Source organism: Larimichthys crocea, chromosome XVIII (genome assembly GCF_000972845.2).
Source record: "Larimichthys crocea isolate SSNF chromosome XVIII, L_crocea_2.0, whole genome shotgun sequence".
Lineage (NCBI taxonomy): Eukaryota > Metazoa > Chordata > Actinopteri > Sciaenidae > Larimichthys > Larimichthys crocea.
The window spans coordinates 10,581,712-10,601,732 of record NC_040028.1 but is presented as its reverse complement, the minus strand read 5'-3'; the positions used below and the strand labels follow the sequence as shown (position 1 = coordinate 10,601,732).

General features: G+C 40.7%; 2 protein-coding genes across 5 annotated transcripts in view; one reads left to right on the top strand and one right to left on the bottom strand.

Annotated features, from left to right (window-relative positions):
- Positions 1-8,703, top strand: part of bard1 (BRCA1 associated RING domain 1) — a 24,247-nt gene extending 15,544 nt beyond the window's left edge. Inside the window, exons 10-15 of the mRNA XM_027291045.1 lie at positions 3,306-3,403; positions 5,005-5,688; positions 5,798-6,104; positions 7,066-7,241; positions 8,163-8,217; positions 8,349-8,703. Coding sequence (XP_027146846.1) covers positions 3,306-3,403; positions 5,005-5,352 — 446 coding nt within the window. The 3' untranslated portion in view covers positions 5,353-5,688; positions 5,798-6,104; positions 7,066-7,241; positions 8,163-8,217; positions 8,349-8,703. The remainder of the gene's footprint in view (positions 1-3,305; positions 3,404-5,004; positions 5,689-5,797; positions 6,105-7,065; positions 7,242-8,162; positions 8,218-8,348) is intronic.
- Positions 8,326-20,021, bottom strand: part of vwc2l (von Willebrand factor C domain containing 2 like) — a 27,587-nt gene continuing 15,891 nt past the window's right edge. For all 4 annotated transcript variants that reach the window (XM_019255456.2, XM_019255458.2, XM_010743282.3 and 1 more), the window contains 2 exons: positions 17,626-17,755; positions 8,326-11,092 (listed from right to left, as the gene is read on the bottom strand). In XM_019255456.2, the coding sequence (XP_019111001.2) occupies positions 10,941-11,092; positions 17,626-17,755 (282 nt within the window). In that variant the 3' untranslated portion in view covers positions 8,326-10,940. The remainder of the gene's footprint in view (positions 11,093-17,625; positions 17,756-20,021) is intronic.

The window sequence follows — 20,021 nt, the reverse complement described above, 5'->3', positions numbered from 1 at the left end:
TGTTATTTATTGCCTTAAAGTGAATAGTTTGACATTTTGTGAAATACACCTGTTTGCTTTGTCCAGAGTTGGATGAGAGGATCGATCTGTCCGCCTGTTCTAGAGCTACTGCCAGCAGCTGGTTAGCATAGCTTAGCATAAAGACTGGCAACAGGCAGCCTGGCTGTGTCTGAAGATAAACGATGTCTACTTAAACAGCCCACTAATTCACATGCTTGTTTATTTTGTCCGTACAAAAAACCAAAGTGCAAAAACAACAATTCACCGTTTTTATGTGCGGCCATGTGGTGGACTATTTATTTTCTGGGAGGAGAGCCTCTGCTGGTTGCCTGGCAACTGCAGGTTAGAAAGTCTGACCATAACCTTATGATGTTGCATGTGTTGAGGGTTTTAATTCAGTACCTCTTTTGTAAGAACCCAAACATTGTTGAGCAACTTGATAACCATTGTACATTTGCAAAAGTTTCATAAGTCATCTATCTTTATTGTGCTGTGTTATTGTGTTTGTGTGCAACCTGCAAGGTTTGGAACATTTCTATCTGCATTAGAAGTTATGTTTGCTGCAGTAAGGTGACTCTTGGCATAGTGTAGGACAAGTGAAAAATCTAGGAGGTAAATATTGGACTCTTGGAACCACAGTGCAGAACAAATGGATTGTGCTGCACAAGCTTTGTGCTCTTCTCTGTATCCCAAAGAACATTTCACCTGCCGTCTCTGTCTCAGGAAAGGTTACGATGGAATTGTATGGGCTAATATGCAGTTTGTCACTTTGGCATCTGAACTCTATTTTTTATTTTCTACAACACATGGAGCGTCCAGAGAAACATGATTTTAAAACAAAAAAAAAAAAAAAACCTTTTGCATCCGACAATTTTAAGGTAAATTGTTTGCTGCTGCTGTCTTTGTGTGTGTGTGTCTGTGTTCACATCTGCTTACATGTCTGACAGCCAAAAAGAGCAAGTGGGCGACTCTGGGAAAGAATCTTAGTATCAGTGTGTCTCAAGGGTTTCCAATAACGAGTGATGAAAGTGATGGCTAAGTCTCTTTTCCTGTTAGACTTGCACAAAGATGAATACTTTGCAAAAAAATTTAGCTATTCTCAGCCAGTCTTTCCCGGCATCCTTCAACCAAGTCAACAAGCTGATATTCAGAGGAAGGCTGCTTTAGGGGAGGTAAAAAGAGACTCGCTGTCAAAGAGTTTTCTGCCACCTTGGTGTGCCCTTGACTAGTATTATCAGTATCAGTAGCATCTCTCCACTGCATATGTGTGTGTGAAACGGCATGTGCACTTGTTTCTAGGTGTGTGTGTTTTAGATATGTGGTTGTGCCACTGTATATACGATTTTGTGCGTGTTTGGACTATAGCCAGCCCCTCCCCTCCTCTTTTCGCCACGCAGGCTGAGCACTTGACACAGCTTGTCTCCCTCATGACAATCTCTGTGGCATCTTAGTCTCTGTCCTTTGTGTGTGTGTGTGTGTGTGTGTGTGTGTGTGTGTGTGTGCGCGCACACACAAGCAGCTGAGTTCTCTGTGTCACCTGCCTTGGTGTGCCATCACCGTCATCCATGCCTAGCCCGAGCTTACCTCTTTGTTGTTATCACGCTTCAATGCAACACATTCTCTTTGGCACCTTCAGTGTCATATCTGAAAACTTGCTCCCTCCTAACAGGCCTCGATTTCCGATTCTGGAAGTCTTGACTCATTTCAATCTTTTCCCAAAATGTTAAACTATTCCTTTATACGGGTATGTTTATTCTTCCTCTCTTCCCATTATTTCCCAATTGAATGAATGAATTGGCCAATTTCCCAGCATGTTGGTTCTTGTCACTGCTACTAAGGATGGTGTGTGCGCACCCATGTGCTTCCTCCCGATGCACGAGTGCTTCTTTGCAGCTGCCAGTGAAAAGCTTTGCTCGGGCAGCTGCCTCTGTTGGACACACAGTCCTGCCGGAGGCATCACTACCAGGGAATTGAACCCGGGATTTAAATGAGGGCCAGTGTTGTGCTGCTGTGTCATTTGCGCACACCTGAATACTTTTTTAAAAATGTATTATTATGACAGTGGTGGATTTTTAGCATACTAATTGTCCATAAAGAATGAACGATTGTACCCCGTCTCTCCAGTCATCATAATGAGATCACAGTTGGTCTCATGGTTAAGTGGGTTCATCTGGCTGTTCGCTCATTCACTGACTCAGGAAGGAAGAAGATGAGATGTTTTCTGCATTCAGTTTTTGTGAACATAATTAGCGAATATGCTAATGACTCCTCAGCACTAAGCGCCATCGTCCGGAGCTAACCTCAGTATCTCCCCTCTTTTCTTCCCAAGTCTCTGGCAGGATCCCCATAATTGAAAGCTGTAATTAAAGGGGGGGGGGTGAAGAAATGTAATTACACTCCACCCCATGTTCTGGAGACTGTGTATGTACTGTACGCGTGTAATATGCTGTTGTATGACATAGTTATGTGTTCTGACAAGGTGTGTGTATATACACACACACACACACACACACACACACACACACACACACACGTACATCTACCCTCATATCTTGCAGCTGGAAGCAATTGTGTGGAACGCTGAAATGCATGACAACATTGTGTGGGTGTTACAAAATGTAGATATTTTTTCAGAGGTGTATTGGGTCTGTGGAACTGTCGGGTCAAGCTTTATGTTCAGGTCTGTTTTTCTTTTCCAGCAAACTGTAGTGTTTTCAACCAAATTTAGTTTCAGTGTGTTGACAGATATTTTTTTAATACACCCCCCAACATATGATAGTCATATAACGCTTACAGAGAACAGCAGCACAGTGATCTGTATCATATCCAGAAACCTTTTTTTTTTTTATCTGTGACAGTGAGGGGTCATTAAAATGTGACTTTTTTTCCTCCTTACTTTTTTTCCCTAAAACTTTTCTGTCCTTTTACACAAGCTTTTCTTAAAAATGTAGAACAAAAGATTATTTTCTAACTCAAAAAACACTAGGATGCTGGCTGTCACACAGTCACAATTTGACTCTGTAAAACCTCAAGAGATGGAGAGAAAAGACATGATGCTTGAGTTCTGCATAAGCTCGAGATACTTAAAACGAGGGTTGCATCATTAACTCCATCACGCTGTGGGCATCTTTCTCTGTCAACAACTGTAGCTTTGCCAGTACTTGGAATCTTTCAGCTCATTGTGATAAAACAGAAATGAGCTTTGTCATCCTCCCTTCGCAACTGTCTTGTCACACTCTTTCAAGTCAACATAATTAGCTGTAGCTTTAATTCTTTCCTCCCCCTGTCTCTCACTTTGATACCAGGGGTGGACGCATGTTTGCAGGCAGGCGAGTGGATGCCCGAAACTGAGCACGAAGCGGGAGAAGGCCCCCAGCGCAGTCGCATCAACAGATGTAGCTTGGTAAATGAGACCCATACAAACAAACAAACAAACAAACAAACATCACATGAAATATATGCATATAGATTGTCCTGTGTCCTTGGGAGAAATTAGTTTTTTTTCCAGAATGTGACACATGGTTATTGTTCAGCAGTACAGAGTACCATTAAAAATGTTTTTGACACTAATTGAGAGAAGACGAATGGTCAACAATTTGATCTTTAATTAAAGAATTATGTATTATTTTATGTAATATGAATATATAATTAATTTATATAATTAATTTATATAATTCTTTAATTAAAAATCAAATATATTTATAAAAAGTACCAAAAGATAAGTGCCAGTTAAGGAAGGCTGTGTTTTTTTAAAAAGGTGTAGTTTAATGTTATCCAAATACTATGCATCAGCAGAAACGCACCATCTCTTGTTCAAAGCCTGATGTTATCAGGATCATGCTGTCAGGATGCTTCTTTGCAGCGGGGCCCTGGAAGATTTAGGGAGTGAAATGAATGAATGCAGCAAAAATCCTGGAGGGAAAGGAAATTCTGCAGTCTATCAGAGAGCTCCGATTTGAGAGAGGATTTATTTTCCAGAAAGACAACAACTCCAAACAAAGCCGTTATATACAACATCAGTGTCCTCCTATGCCTGAGTCGCAGTTGTGACCTCAGTCCAAGCGAGAATTTGTGGCAGGACTTGAAAATTGCTGCTAACTCACCAGCCGCCATGAAATATGACGGCGCTTGTTTTGCCAAAAGAAGAATGGGAACACACACACACACACACACACACATACACGGCAGTGCCTGGATGCCAAATAGACCGATTTACACACACTCAAGGGTGTACTCCCTGCTAAAGGTGGCTAAATAATAACTTGGAGAGTTGTTTTTTTTATACCTAATTTTGATTAATTTCTAGAAATGAAATTCAAGTTTGACACTTTTAATTCTGATTACATCCAAACAATGAAACATGAGAAAGCCCCAGGGAGGTGAATACTTATTGACATTGTCTCTATGTGAGTTTTATTCCCTGAAATATATCAGCTCTTTGAGAGGTTTACTCACCCCACAAAAGGACATGCTAATAAGCAGTAGAGTAGTTTTAAGTAATGGTTTCTTCTATTTTTTCAGGTACAGAAACAAATGTCCATTCTAGAGAAAAACATGATACTCAATAGTAATGATGTATAAAGTACACACATTAGCGTACATAAGCAAAAGTGCAGTCAGAGCATATTCCTACAAGAAACTCTTAAGAGAGCCACTGTACACCGCAAAAACAGTTGAGATCATTGATGCTGTGAATAGTTTAGTCTCCAGTGGCCTAATTCTGAAGCACTTAGCATTGTTGTTTAAAGCAGCGCTTTGGCTGACGAAAATGTCTTCTGGCTCTTCCGCAAAGAAGTATCCACACAAATACTCGGTAATAAGAGAGGCAATGAAATTATTCAGTGTTTAACTTAGTCATAAAAAAAGGGGAGACTTTTCTCACAAGGAAGGTTTTCCCTGCCGCTGGCACCGACTCACTAACATGTTGTAATGGAAGAACATAACAAATAACAGGTCTCACTAATGCTCAGATACTTTTTTAAATATTTCCTCATTTTTTCATAGCTCCCACCGCTCTTCGATGGCTGTTTCTTCTTCCTCCTTGGCTCCTTCAAGGGGCCCTCCAAAGACGAGCTCATCAGGTTGCTCCGGGAGGGAGGAGGTCAACTCCTGAGCCGGCAGCCCAAGCCTGACAGCGACGTGACGCAAACCCTGAATGCCGCCGCCTACCATGCACTGCCAGGCTCCGACCAGGCCCTCTGCACCCAGTACATCATCTTTGACCACCAGGGCCCTCACAAGCCAGCGGTAGTGAGGCGAGGTAAGGTGTGGTCAGCTCCCTCCACGTGGATCATCAACTGCATCGCAGCCTTTCGCCTCCTCCCCGTGCCGGAACCTCAAACACTGGTCTAAACAAATTTTCATGAATTCAATAATGATTGTGCAATGATTGTGAGATATCTTTGTCCTTGAGCATGATCATGAAGTGTTTTTAAATATGAGGTGATTAAATGGTCATGAATTATAAACCAGAATAAAACAATAATGTGGCTCTTCAGATCCAAAATTAAACTGGTTATCTGCCTGATTTGTTATTTCTTTATTTTTGGGACTAGGAGTGTGATAATGTCTCTGTCAAATACTGTACAGCATAGACCAGTGCTCGGTTGGAGACTGAACGTTATTTGCCTCAAACCATCAGTGGATACCAAACACAATTACCCCCAAAGGAGCTGTATTGATTTAAAGGTAAATGCAATATTGTATAAGTCTGATCATTTCTATGCTATTGAGCGATGGTGGAGCTGCAGGCTAGAGGACATCATCCATACATTTTCTACTGCTTTTCTGTGTCTAGGTTCCTGTAGCTGCAAGCTAAGTAAGGTACCCCAGACCTCTTCTCGACCTTGCCTCGCCCTCCACCTCTTCCAGGAAAATTGCGAAGCTTTCTATGGCCGGATGGGCTATATAATACCCCCAGCATGTTCTGGGTCCGCCCCCGGTTCTCCTCCCAGGTGGACCTGCCTGGACTCCACAGTGGGGTGTCAAGGAGGCATCCTTATCAGATGCCCCAACCCTCATTAATTGACTCCTTTTGAATGCGAAGGAGCAGCAACTTTGCTCCGAGCTCCATACAGATATCCAGGCTCACTCCATTTCTCAAGGTGAGCACAGCCACCCTGTTCAGGAAACTGATTTCAGCTGCTTGCTCTGATTCTTTCAGTCATTACACAATGCTTTCAGCCATAGGTGAAGGTTGGAAAGTAGATATACTGGCAAATTGCTCCCTCTTCACCACGACACTACAGTACAATACTGGAATCACTGCTGGCACATCACCAACCTCCCCCTCAGCTGACATATACACAATTTGACGTTGTATGCTGCACATATATATCGAATTCATTTGGGGTTTTGTTGGCAGTCTGTTGTCAGCTGCAATATGCAATGAGTGAGTGGAATTGCATTCCATAATCTGCATGGTTTTACCAGGAAAAGATAATTATCTAATTGAAATGCCTGTTCGATACAAACGGAGAGAGCGGTTCCCAAAAAAAAAAGATCAATGGAGAGTCAATATAGATATAAAAGTGTAGAGCGGGAAAAACAAAGCAATTAATTGTTCCGTCACAGTGCTGTCCACCTTTCGTGACCACACTGTGTGTGTTTGTGTGTACGTTCCCCATCACCAACACTGGGCTGAAGGTATGTGTGCTTTAAGAGGTCTTCTGCTGGCCATCTCCCAAGATGCCATTTTCAATGGGATTAGTCAGGGATGCACCTAATTGCTATTGATTGCTATGTGCTGCATAAAATTGCTTCCCTTTTCTTGTCCACTGCAGGAGGTGGGAGAAGGCAATTAGTAGTGCGGGCGAGATAGAAGCGCAGACTGACTTGTAATGAAATAGAATGGAGGAATGAACCTTTGAGTAATGCCCTTGAACTCACTGAGCATTACAAAACCATTAAGCACTGGTATCTTGTTTTCTCTCACACAGCCTCGAGCTGGGAGTGTTGTACTTTTGTTCTGAAATGCTTATAAAAAGGTTACCTGGAGTTTTTTTGCTGCATCCTGAGTCAGCTGTAAATATTCAGACCGTGTGTTGTTTGTTGTTTCTTGTACAGCGTAAGAACATAAGAAAGAAAACGTGGCTAAATTCAAGGAGGAGTCGTCCTGCAGCATCCCCAAGGGTTCAATTGAATTTCACGTCACATGCTGCACCCAGCCATACATCGAGGCGCCAAGGACAGCTGTGCTTTTCGCAGAAACGGATTCCGCATCTTTTCAGCGGCTGTTAATGGTGAGTTTTCATGCCATCTTGAGCAATCTTATGTCCAGAAATGTCAGCAATTCCCAGTGGGGAAAAACAAAAACAAAAAGACACACTCAAACTCGGCGATTAACACTTCTTTTCAAGTCTATTTAACAAAATAGGTTTTGTCTTGATGAATGATACACATTTTCTTAATTCTTATTTTCTTTTTTTTTCTTTTACTCCACCTCAGATTTCAGAATACACATTATACGTTTGAACATATTTACATATGAATAATATTGGTAACACCAAGGGTTGTTAAACTTTTTCAAATTTGTTTCTTGTACAGCTTAGGGTGAACCTTTGCGAGCATGTAGTCATATACAATCAAAGATGCTCTTAATTTTCAAACGTAACTTTCAAATTTTGATTTAGAAATGATCCCAAATTTGAGTCCGTCATGAACAGACCCTTGGTGCCCCAAAAACTAATACAATTGATTGTATAATAACAGTGTTTCTCTCTTCGTATCCCAGATAGTTCTCTGTGTTGGTTTTCAGGCACACTTCATGTAACAGTTTTGTTGCAAAAAAATCAGGGTGAAAAAAACAAAAAAACAATCTTTCATAATTTCCAGCTACAGTAAATCGGTGTCTCATGGAAAGAGCGAGTGGTATACCATTACAAAACGCCCATGTACAAGCCTGCAGTTTGGATGGTAGAAGGACAGATGAGGTCACTTGAATAGACAGTTCTTGAGTTGTCTTCTTGACAGAAAATAAAGACAGATTCATCTGAACTGTCCATGGAAATGTGCAGCTTCACATTTTTAGAGAATTTTCTCTCTGTCTTTCTCTGTTTCTCTAAAAATGTGACGCTACATTCATTGAAGCTACTGTATGTTAACTGACATGGATTCAAACTTATCCTAAAAGTAATTTGTTGAAGGAGTCAACATACTTACAGAGCAACGTATGCACCAGCACCAGTCCTGCTGCATGCCTGCATCTCATTTGAAAAGGTAAAAAATAAAATCCATGGTTTTCTTTAACTGTGTGCTACCTGCTCTGAATACATAACTTGTTTGATTTCATGTCTCTCGTCTTTCATATCTCTCTTCTTTTTTTCCCCCCCTTTGCTTCCCACCTGCAGCTTTGGATTACAACTCAGCTCTTAGGATCTTATTTTGGAGGGTTCTGTTGACAAAAACTTCACCGTTCACACTCCTACATTCACATCTAGATGATGATGGCAGCCGTGGCACCCCAGTATAGTTTAACAAATGCACTGCCCTTCAGAAGCATGGAAGGAAATTGTACTACAATGCACTACAATGAGTTGCAATGTCACATTGTCAGAAGTTGTCTCGATACTTAAAGTATATCCTCCACTTTTGCTGCTTCTGCATTTACTTCTATCAACACTGTATTTGTGTTATTTTTTACAGCTTTGATCGTTGTTCCTTGTACTCCTACTAATTCACCTTGTTGGAATGTGGGAGGGTAAAACAACAAACTAATTTTGTCTATATCGTTAAATCACTGCACCAAGCAGCGTGAACAAAGAATCAAAAAGGCCATGCTTTGTGAATCTTATCTGGAACAGCAGCAATAAGGCATCGGTGGTGGCAGCAATGCCTCTGAGCCCTGTCAACTGACACACTCTCAAGTCTCTCTCTGTCTGCGTGAAGTAATTCCAATATATTTTTTTTTTTTGGAGTCATGTTCGGGCTGAATAATTATTTGGCATTTAAAGTAATTAGGATGAATGACACTCATTTTATTAATCCTAAAATGTCTGGAGCACTGAGTCTGTAATTGATAAACCATAGATGTCAGTTTTGCTTTATGAGTCTGCAGACCTCAAGCCAGATAGATGAGGTCTGTCTTTTCACACTGAAAGATACTAAATCACTGTAGCTTAATGATGAAAATGACCCAAACTCCATTGTTGCACCTAAGATTGAACTCCACCCACGCTCTTTCAATTCTGTGATTCCTCCATCACCCACGTGCCGCAACTTAACACTAATGCCCGCTGCATTACTTTGTGGAATATGAGATTTTTTTCCCCCCCAAAAAAATGAGTTTTAGTGCCTTTTAAGGTAATCTACCTCTTTAGTCATTGATCTTTATCCTATGTTCATTTCTGTCTCATTACAGAGTGCTGGGAGCTGCTATTAAGCAGACCATCCATCACCGCCCAGGAATAGGGTCTAAAAGGTTAACGGGAACGGATTTTCTGGAAATGGAAAAAATTCTAGTGATGAATGGCATGAGCTTACTGGAATTCACCTTTGAATTAATGACTCGTATTTATCATCTCAAAAATATTGTGTTTTAGACCTGGTTGGGTGCTTTTTTTTTCCTTTTAGACCGGACCACTTGAGGATCACTCTGGTATGGGAAAATATCAGTGCAATACTTCAGCTTGTCTCTGGTATAGCCTTGGCCATAGCCACACCGTATTAAAAGAGCTATTCTAACATGTGGAGGCGTGGAGCAACCTGAAAATATAATACCTAGCAGTGGTATAATGTAACAGCATTATAGGTTTAAGTGCTCGGGTAGGTGCAGATCAACACACTGTGGCTCTGAGATTGTGGGGTGAACCGCGTGCTCGTGTACGCTCACATGGACAATGTGCATGTGAATGCTGCTTAAAAGCATTTAGACGTATGCAGATTCCCTCCTTTTGTCTGCTGGTTCTCGTTGAGTGTGCCCAGCATGCAGGCTGCGGCAGCGCGAAGCACCCAGCTGGATGATTTATCAAAGAATACTCTTTGATTAAGGGAAATTAAAGCAGGCTGCTCTTGGCTTGCTAATTGCTTTGATAACAAGTTCAAGCAGTTAGTTAGTGGGAATATTTTGGAGGATATGGACCTCTGAAAGAAAACAATGATGGCAATTAAGCCAGAGTGGGGTTGCCCATAGTTGTTATTTTGGTGCAGAATTGTACATCCATCCTTCTCATAGTTGCTGGCTTACACCTGCTAAATCGACATTATCCAACTTACCCTGCCTGTGCTGCTACTATATAGACACATGATTCAAAACCATTGTATATTGATCAATAAACTCAGTGTTCTGGGGGTTTATAGCAGTTTATAAAATTGACAGTAGCATCATCTAAAGTGTTAAAGGTGAGTTCCTGCAATAGCGATAAAAAGTCTTATGAAGACACAAACATTTATGTGTGATGTGCATCTTGTAAACAAGCTCTTTGAGTGAAGTTGTGAAACTCAAGCACACGCATTCGCGGTGCTTTCCACCGGTGTCAGTCTTCGTACGACAAACAAAAAGCGCTGTTAAGTGTGCTTACGGTTTGTTTTTTTTTCCTGCTGTTGGAATTTTACAACACCTGCGTGACTGTGACAGACGGGTACAACAAGCAAGATGACATACGTACAGAAATCAACATAATTTCAATTCAACATTGCCAATGGTTAGGAAAGTGTTCAAGGAGCTTAGAAACTTTTTCGTGTGAGAGCAGCAAGTCAAGCAAGTCAACTTCTGAAAATATATAGGACGATTAAAATTGGAGAGTGGAAACAGCCATAAGACAAGTTCCGTCTTCTTCCCAGTGGCTTAAAGTTTATTTGTGTGAAGCTTGTGGGAGCATCTCTTCGATACTATGCTGTCTCAGGTTTGCTTAGGAATTGTGCTCCTGCCCTGTCAATCATACAAAATGGTGCAGTAGGCAGGGCCTTGCCTGAGCTTTTCCACCATCCCCGGTGGAGTCTCTCTATGACAACGACTGGCCGTTGAGACACTCCCGCCTCAAGCACTGCGCCGGCTTCCACCAGTCTCCGTTGTGGCAGCGGCAGATGGTGCAGTCGTCCACCTTTACTTCAATTCCGGCTGGGATGATCGTTGTTCCAGCAAAGCAATTTGGACCTGCCGCATGGGAAGGGAGGGGAAGAAAGAAAAAATACAGGAAAGAAGGAATGAGAACGACAAGAAATGGATGTGGATCTCCTGAGAGCATCTCTTTTTTCGGAGAGGGGTGGCGGAGTGATGCAGAGAGAGCTGCAGGGAGTTCGGGGGGGGTGGGGGGGGAGTCAGAGCAGACGTACAGATCTTTTCACGGGCATGCACCGATGGGCTTGTTTTTGCAACACTAAAGCGCTTTTGTTAGTCTCCCCTTCTCCCTCGACATGGAGCGCTTTGCATCCTAATGCGCCGCAAGCAGAGAAGCCTGCCAGGCGCTGGCTTGGCAGTACAGAGAGGCTGGAGTACAGAGAGAGAGAGACAGAGAGAGAGAGAGAGAGAGAGAGGAAGCTGCTTTGAGAGGCAGTAGGGAGGATGGTGTTAATCACTTCAGTCTGTATGAAAAGGCCACAGAACTCCTTAGCAATTCCTTACATGGTCTCTTTACACACACGCACACAGACTCTGCACTGACTTCCAAAGCAATAAAGAACTTAGATTAATTCTGATGTCTGATTTATACTTAAAACACAGTAGGATTTAGTTGTGTGGAACTCCTTTTGTTGACACGACTCCTTTCATTCAAAGCAGGTTTGATTGTTTACCACTGGAACAACTCATACCTGCATATTTAATATTGCAGCAGATATGGAGACACATTAGCCTAGGTGCATTTTAAGATCTCTGTTCAGGGAAGCCGAATAACTCTGTTATACTTTGTGGGAATGCAGTACATCCATTATTGGGTGAATGCGACATTAAACTAGAATAGGCAACAAATCCACTAGTGGTACAATTGACCTAACTCACACCTTTCCTCCAAGCTTCATGATTGGGCTAGTAGTTTTCCAGCAATCCAGCTGACAGACAAACAAACAAACAAACAAACAGTACAGAAAAACATAACCTCCTCGCTGGAGGTAATTATTATATCTAATTTGTTTCTCCTGCCTCAGGGTGATTTGAGGCAGTGTATCTCTTCCTCTTCGTCTTGTGACAGAGGAGCCAAAAGGTGCCAGGAATTCGTACCGGTTTTAATCATTTAAATTAAGCAATCAGCAGCGCAATTGGTGTGACGGTGACTTTGGATTGCTCACACTGTTGGGCGCTGTAAAACCTGCTAGATTCAAGACTCCTCTACGAGTAGTCATAAAAATCTCATATGTCTCATAACTCTTGAAGACACAGTAGCTTTCATGGCTAATATTCATGAACATCTTAGTCTCCCAGTGAATTTGATTTAGTGCAGGCTAATATAATGCCAGCAATGCAAGAGTGAACAGGGTTAGACGACCTGAGGAGCCTAGTTACGGTACACAGGGTAGATTTGGGGACACCGGCCAGCTGCATGCAAATCTGCATAATTATTCAACTCGGGCACATTATGGACCCTTTTCATCAAGACATGTTGACATGGCACAGGTGTAAATAATAAGATCAATGATGGCTGAATTCCATTAAGCTGCTTCGGTTTCAGGGTCCTGGTATTGTGCATGCTGGCTCACTGTCACACGGTATGGTTTACGGGGACGCTTGGATAGAAGACAGTCATCGTAAATGTTATCAAGAACAAATCAAATAATATGTCGTGAGTTTGGCCTGTCTGAGCTTCTGCGCCCTGTTGTCAAAACTGCCAACCATTTTGAAGATTTTAAGCCTTGAAATGCAAGTTTGATTACCGTATTTTCCGGACGATAGAGTGCACCTGAATATAAGCCGCACCCACTGCATTTTTAAAATTTTTATTAAAAATTATATAAGCCGCCGATATCCAGGTTGAGAAATTAGATATTTACTGGATACACAGAAACATTTTGGACTGTAAATGTTTATTTATAGTGCTCACCATGGATTCATTAATGCCAAGCTTACGTGCAGCAGCTCTATTTCCTTCCTGGATGGCCTTCAACTTAAAAGCTGCATCATGCGAACTTCTTCGTGTGCTTTCCATGATGAGGGGGTGAAGGTGTGAAGATAATTCGCTGTTAATAATTCGTCGTGCGTGTTGCGTTGCATGTGCTAAATAAAAACTAGCGTGTTCTTCTTTGCACTGACTTTCCCTGTCTGTCTCGTTTTTACACTTCCTGTTAGTGCGCCCCGTGGCGGCTGAAGAAAAATCAATAGAAAAGGCGCATCTTTGTATAAGCCGCATGTTATAGTCCGGAAAATATAGTACTTGATGTCAATTATGAAAAAGGGAAAATAACTCATTGTTTGTGTTTTTCTTTTGTTGTTGTTGTTTTCATAAATAACAACTGTGACATCAAGTAGTCAAACTGGCTTTACGGTTAAAATCCTCAAAATGATTGAATGTTTGGTCGTTTTGAGCAGGGCTGAAGTTGTTTAAGAGTTTTACGTAGAAAAAAAACACATTTTTTTGGAAGTGGACATTTTTGTCCACAGTGTTTATTGATCTATTAGAAAAAATGAAAATTTGAATTAAAAAAAATTGAATTTGTTAAGAGAGACACTTGTTGTGCCATATGCACTAACACAGCCAAAATGATAGATATAAGCATGATAGACCCTTTTTCACGTCTCATGTCAAAGCACTACAAAGAAGTAGTAGTATATAAAAAGGACTAAGTATAATAAATAATATAAGAATTAATGATTTCTTGATTCTGTTCAGCTTGTTGAGTTTCAAGGCTCTGGTATTGTGTATGCTGGCTCACTGTCACACTGTCAGCGCTTACAGGGGCACTTGAACAAACCATAACCACTGTTGATATTAACACCTGCACTTTCCCCACCTAATATCTGCTCTGACTTTTATGGTAATGATTAGAAAACGCAAAGCACTTGATTATATGGTTAGGTAAAGACTCTGGTCACACTGACTCAAAGCGCAAGACAAGGCATGCTGACTTACATAGGCAAATTTGGCCAGCAGTGTCTGCGTCAGGTGTCTACAGGATTTCCTGCAGTGTTTATGAGTTAAAGTAAAGTACAGGAGGCTGTAAATATCCATGTGATACCGACAAAGGGAGCAGTTAGTTACTTAGTATCCCCATCCTCTACCTCAGCACTGATGAGTCCCTTGCTCTATCTGGACCTGATAAAACCCCTTTGATCAGAGCTTAGAGGAGACACTGAGAACGCTTGCCAAGTCTTAACTCTCATTGATCTGCCTCTGGACAGCTGGCACAGGTTACAGGACAAACTCAGTGGAGGTTGATGAGGGAAGAGGATGACTGGCGCTGCTGCCAAGTGTGATTGTTTATAGCCAGATAGATCTGGAGCCACAAGGACACAGTTTCAGCTACCTTCACCGTTCGAAGGACACACTATCACCCGCGATCAATTCATGGCCAATAAAGTTTAGTGAAGTCAGAAAATGTTTGTCCTGTGTCGAAACTGTCTCAGCACATCATACTTTCCTTCATTACAGTTTAAGGAGTGAACGCATATTGGGACTCATTACAGTCCATTTGGCTCAAATTTCATTATAGTTCTTGCCTAGAGGTAAGAAATCCTCCCACAAACACCTCTATAGAATATGTCAGTCTGAATATGTTACCTAACTGTAACCAGCTCTATGTCACTACTGCTCTATGATATAAAACACAATGACATCCTTCAGACAGATAAGACATGGCAGATCTATAAAGGGTTTAAACCTATCATGTTGATGAAACACTAGACTATCCCTCATAATCTTCATGATGACAATTACATAATGATGAATTTACAGTATATAATTTATGATAAAGATTAGAGCTGAATCAGTCGGACTTGATTAATGCGGAGCTCAGAGATAAGTCCTCCCACTGGCTGACTATTCCATCGTGCTTCCTTCTGCTCTCTGTTACTGTTTTCAGGGTGAAACACCAAGAGGCACGTGAGCTATAAAGAATGTAGATTCTAATACTGGAAGGCTTTAACAACTGTTGGCAACCGTTAACACTGATTTGCTTATATGCAGTTCAAAAGACAACCACACATCAAGGTTACAACCAGAATATATTAAGCAGAAAAATCCTTTTGATGCTAAAATCTAGTCATTAGTCCTGTTCATAAAATGTTCACTAATTAAGTACATTTAGTCCAACTGTAACCCAAGTATCACGTTTTATTTTAACATTCAAAAGACCAAATCAATGATTAATGGGAGCTAATTATCCATGTGCAAAAAAAAACCTAATTTCAGACCGTAGCTATTAGGCAAATCCATGAAAGTTCTGATTGCTTTTGAAATAAATAACCTAAAAGCTTTTCTTTAACTATCTCGGAATGAGTGGGTTTAGCCAGACCTTTCACCTGTGCTGGAAGAGTGCAAATACAGCGTGGAGATTCTACAGCTAAACTTCCTACGCAGTAGAGTTTGCCTGCAGATGCAACAGCCCCTTAAACCACGAAACTGTGTCTAATGAGAGTTAACCCAGCAGATGTATGGTAATCCAAAGAGGGTACGCTTCTTCATCTGTAGAAATATAGTCACAAAAAATCTTAGATTAGCATGATTTCTGAAACACACACCACGCGGATGATGTGACAGTAAAGATAAAAACATCACTTTCATCTGTTTATTGTATATTATACAATATAATATTTGGGTTCAAAGCCTCGGATGTACTATGTGCAGTAGTGGAGGAAGTATTGTGTAATAGTACAATACTCTCTTACAGGTACTGCATTCAAAATCTTAATGTAATTCTTTATTTAAAGTAAAAGCACAAAAGTGTCATCCGCAAAATATACTTAAAGTGGCATAGCACAAGTAAAAGTACTAATACATATTTCAGATTTTCTTTCCTTACTGGATTATAAATAGTTTGTGTTTTATATATAAATAAACTCTTATTTATATATATATATATAAACACCAACTTTACCAGCTGCAGTACTGTACACATTGATGCATCAATATTTATAATCCAGTAAGGAAAGAAAATCTGAAACATGTATTAGTACTTTTACTTGTACTATATATATATATATATGCAGTAAGGTAAAAAGTAGATCAAAAATCAATAAAATCAAAATATTAAAGTAAAGTACAAGCTCCTCAAACATGAACTTGTATAGTTTCAACTTAATCTATTCTTATTTTATATAGTTACAATTATTTATTCATAAACTTTCTTATGTGTGCTTATTCCTGTCCATGTGCTGATGTAAAACCCAAATTTCCTCTCTTTGTGGTCAGAAAGGATTATGACATCTTATCTTTACTTGAATTGACATTGCAAGCATGTTAGGCCTTAGCTCACTTGTCACAGTATAAAACCTCAGTGGTCCAGAGTTAAGCAGAAGCAACCGTTACACCAAACTTTCAACTGAGCTATTCATGTCAGTGTCTTTTAAAGTAATCTTGAGCTGATGAGACACAAAACTAGATGAACATTTTAAAAGGGTTGTGTTCATGTCCAATAGTTATGAGAAACGCTTGCAGCAGGTAAAGCTAGAAGCTAGAAATGTCTGGCTGCTTTCTAATTGCATGTCTAACTGGAGCACATAAGTGGATGTCTTCCTCTCACAGTCCCTCTGTCCCTTGGCCAAAAATGAGAGCTAAACAGCATTCTTCATTGTCCTCTCCCCGCAGCCCTCAGCCATCCACTCCCATAGAGATTTATCTGTCTGCCAGAGCCTGACCAGGCACCCTTGGGGATCCTAGAAACGGCAGGCCTACCCTGAAATGCCAAGGGTGTCACTGTGTCCTGTCAGCATGGATTAGCTCTCGCCTAGCAGCTTCTGCAGCCTTGTTAGTGTGGGTGTTTGTGTGTTGAAATAAAAGAATCAAAGCAAGGGGGATAGGAAAGAAAGAAAATGTGGATACTTGTGGTGAAACAGTCATTTACCATCTGCCTCAAACTAAATTCCTCACTTCACATTTATAGGTCAACTTCTGCTTGAAAGAAAATATTTCACCATTTTTTTTTCCAACAGGAATAATCATTAAAAAAAAAAGGGCCGCCACATTTTAAAGCAAACATTTGAACCGTGTTAATCGGCTCAACTCTGATTTGTGGATTGTGTTGTGACTGCATTCGATGTTACCCATAGGCACTCTTTGTTGACGATCTTTCCAGTCAGGGTAACATTGCAGTTACTGTACTTTAGTCATAAAACTCCATCTGTCTCACAGGAATGGTGCTGGCAAAGGGAAATCTCCCACCCCACCTTGTAAATAGCCAATGAACCATCGGAATCCTATAATTCTAATTTAGGGATTCGCTGCGTGTGACAAGGGCGTCAGGGCACTGGGAGATAAAAAGCTCTCCAAGGACCCATTAGACCCTCCTACCATGCCTTTAATCAATGGGCTAATGTTTACTCTGCTTAGTGTGTCATTTATAATTAAAACTAGTACTGCTCATTAGTGTCCAACGGGCCCAAGGTAATAATTTTAATTCATAAAACATCAATTACATCCTAATCTTCTAAAGGCGAAGCCATCAAATGGCGATATCACAGATAAACTCGCCGTCATTGGTGTGATGAAAACTTAATGACTTCTAAGAAGTGTGCGTTGAATTCCAGAGGAGATGAGTGTTTACCGTTTTTACAGATGGGGCAGCATTGCTCCGGTTCGTACACAGGGTTGACACACTCTGGGACGGCGCAGTCGGACACCACACAATGCACCTCGTTATTTGGTTCGCAGCGGCACCATTCACAGGGTGACGGCTGTGGGCAGAGGGAGGGAAGAGAAATGGGTAATCTGGGTTAGATGATTCAGTAAGTTTCACCTTCATGAGTGTCTGTGTTCTGTGTGATCACTGCCGGTCAAACAGCCTGTGCCTGTATTTTTGCTGATATTTCCCAATTATAAATGTCCCTATTATATGCATGTCATACAGTCTTCTTCATCAACAAAGAAGCAAGTTAATAAATTATTCACAAAGCCAGTTTCATTAGGCTACTTGCCTCTTAATAAACAAAGCCTGTAGCTGACTTTGAATAAAATCACTAGAAATAACTAATAAGGGAGTCTATAGCACTCACAATATTTAGTATTTTGCTGCATTCTGCTGCGGTCTGCCTCAGGAAAGAGTTCAGAGGCTTATCTTACCACCTCTGCAACATGTAAATCAGCGCTATGCAGCTCTCTGTGCTGCTGCCTCTTACTTGACTTTATCTTTACAAAGTCTCTTGACCGGAAAATGAACTGTAATGCAATTACATGGAGTGGAAAAATACTGTTTCCAAATCACGAAAAGGTCAACTGCTCATCATATTAGATTTTCTTTCTGCTCATCACAGTAAACAGTCCTTTGAGGGTCTCTCTTCGCTGGGTCCACTCTGTCAGTGACTCAGTACTCTTCGTTAACCTAGGGTACAAATGTTTCATATCTGATAACTCTTTTGCAGTTTGCATTTAATAAAATAATGATTTTTTCTGTGGAGAACAAAATAGTTCAGAAGCTTTCTAATAAACTTGAGTGAGTTATCTATTTAACCACCATTTGTCCATTTTGATGTTTCTAATCTTTATGCTAAGCTCAGATAACCGGCTGCTGGCACCAGCGGCATATTTACTGTACATGTATGAGAGTCAAGGGCATAGGACTGAGGAGTGAGTATACAGGAACCTCATGTGAAGAGTTCCCACAAAGATACCAGAATGGCTACAGATGCAAGAAGGGGCCCATAAAGGGGGCCCATTCTACTTCTGTAGTGTATATTACACTTTCTGCTGCTGTAACAAGTGAAATTCCCCATTGTGGGATAAATAAAGTATAATCTAATCTAATATAATAAAGAATTCCTATGTACAGGGTCCATAATTTTGTGCTATGCCCCTAATGGGAGTGGTATTTTCATCTAACTCCTGGCAAACTCTTCCTTTAAATGCTGGCTGTTTTGCTCTGGAATCAATTCTTTTTTTTTGTCATTATTTCATCAAAGATCCCAACTGCATAATGTTTGCTACAACCAAATTGTAGCAACAACAACAACAGTTCTAATGTTCAAAATTCCAGTTTTGTGCAGAAATCAGTGAAAGGACTGTAGTAATAACGGATGCTTTAATGTGACTTTTATCAGCCAATTTTGCCAGGATGCATTAAGTGACACGAAATGGTAAGTGGTCAGGCTTGTATTCTTAATGGAATTTATGGCAGTCTGGATGCACCGCAGCCACAAATTGAATATGAGCAACATTAAGAGAGAAGTAGAGAGAGAGAGAGAGAGACCAGAAAAGAAAGTAAATGTGTAACCCACTTTCTGATTGCAGACATACTGCCTGAACAATCTATATGTAGAATGAGATTTACAAGGCATGTTGAAATGAGACGTTTAACTCTAGCCGAGGATCACAGCAAAGTCAGTTCTGACATACACTTGAGACTATTTCACTTCCCGTTATTCGACTTTCCCTCCTTGAGATAGTTTATCATCTAAGATTCCTCTGCAATGTTAGACAACAGTCCTGTGGGATTAAAAGATTAGATGTGAAAAAGGATGTTTATGAACAACAAACAAAAAGTTGTGAGTATATTAAAAAAAACCTGATTTGTTACATAGAAATGAAGACGTACTTGTTTGTGTTTTGGTAAAATGCTGTGTTCTGTATCTCTCAGCGATGTTAATGATGATCGATCTTGCTTGCTCATTCATTGTGTCCTGTTGCATATTTTAGAGCTTCCACTCCCTGATATAAAACGTATCTCAAGGCTTTTTCTTTTCTGGTGTAGTTGCACTGAGACGGTAAAGACTTTTACCCGCATGGATGGTACTTGAACATCTAAAACTTTGCTCTGCTCTCCTTTGTGTGACGGCCCTAGGCCATAAAACTGTGTTGTGCTGAAAAGTCTTCCTGATGGTTTAACCCTAACCCTTCCACCTTATTGATTGACCAGTGTCACCTGCTTGCAGTCATTATAAGCTGGATGATCTTCTTATTGTCTTGCCTTGCCTTTAGCTGTTGCTGCCTCTCTTGCCTCTTGCTTTC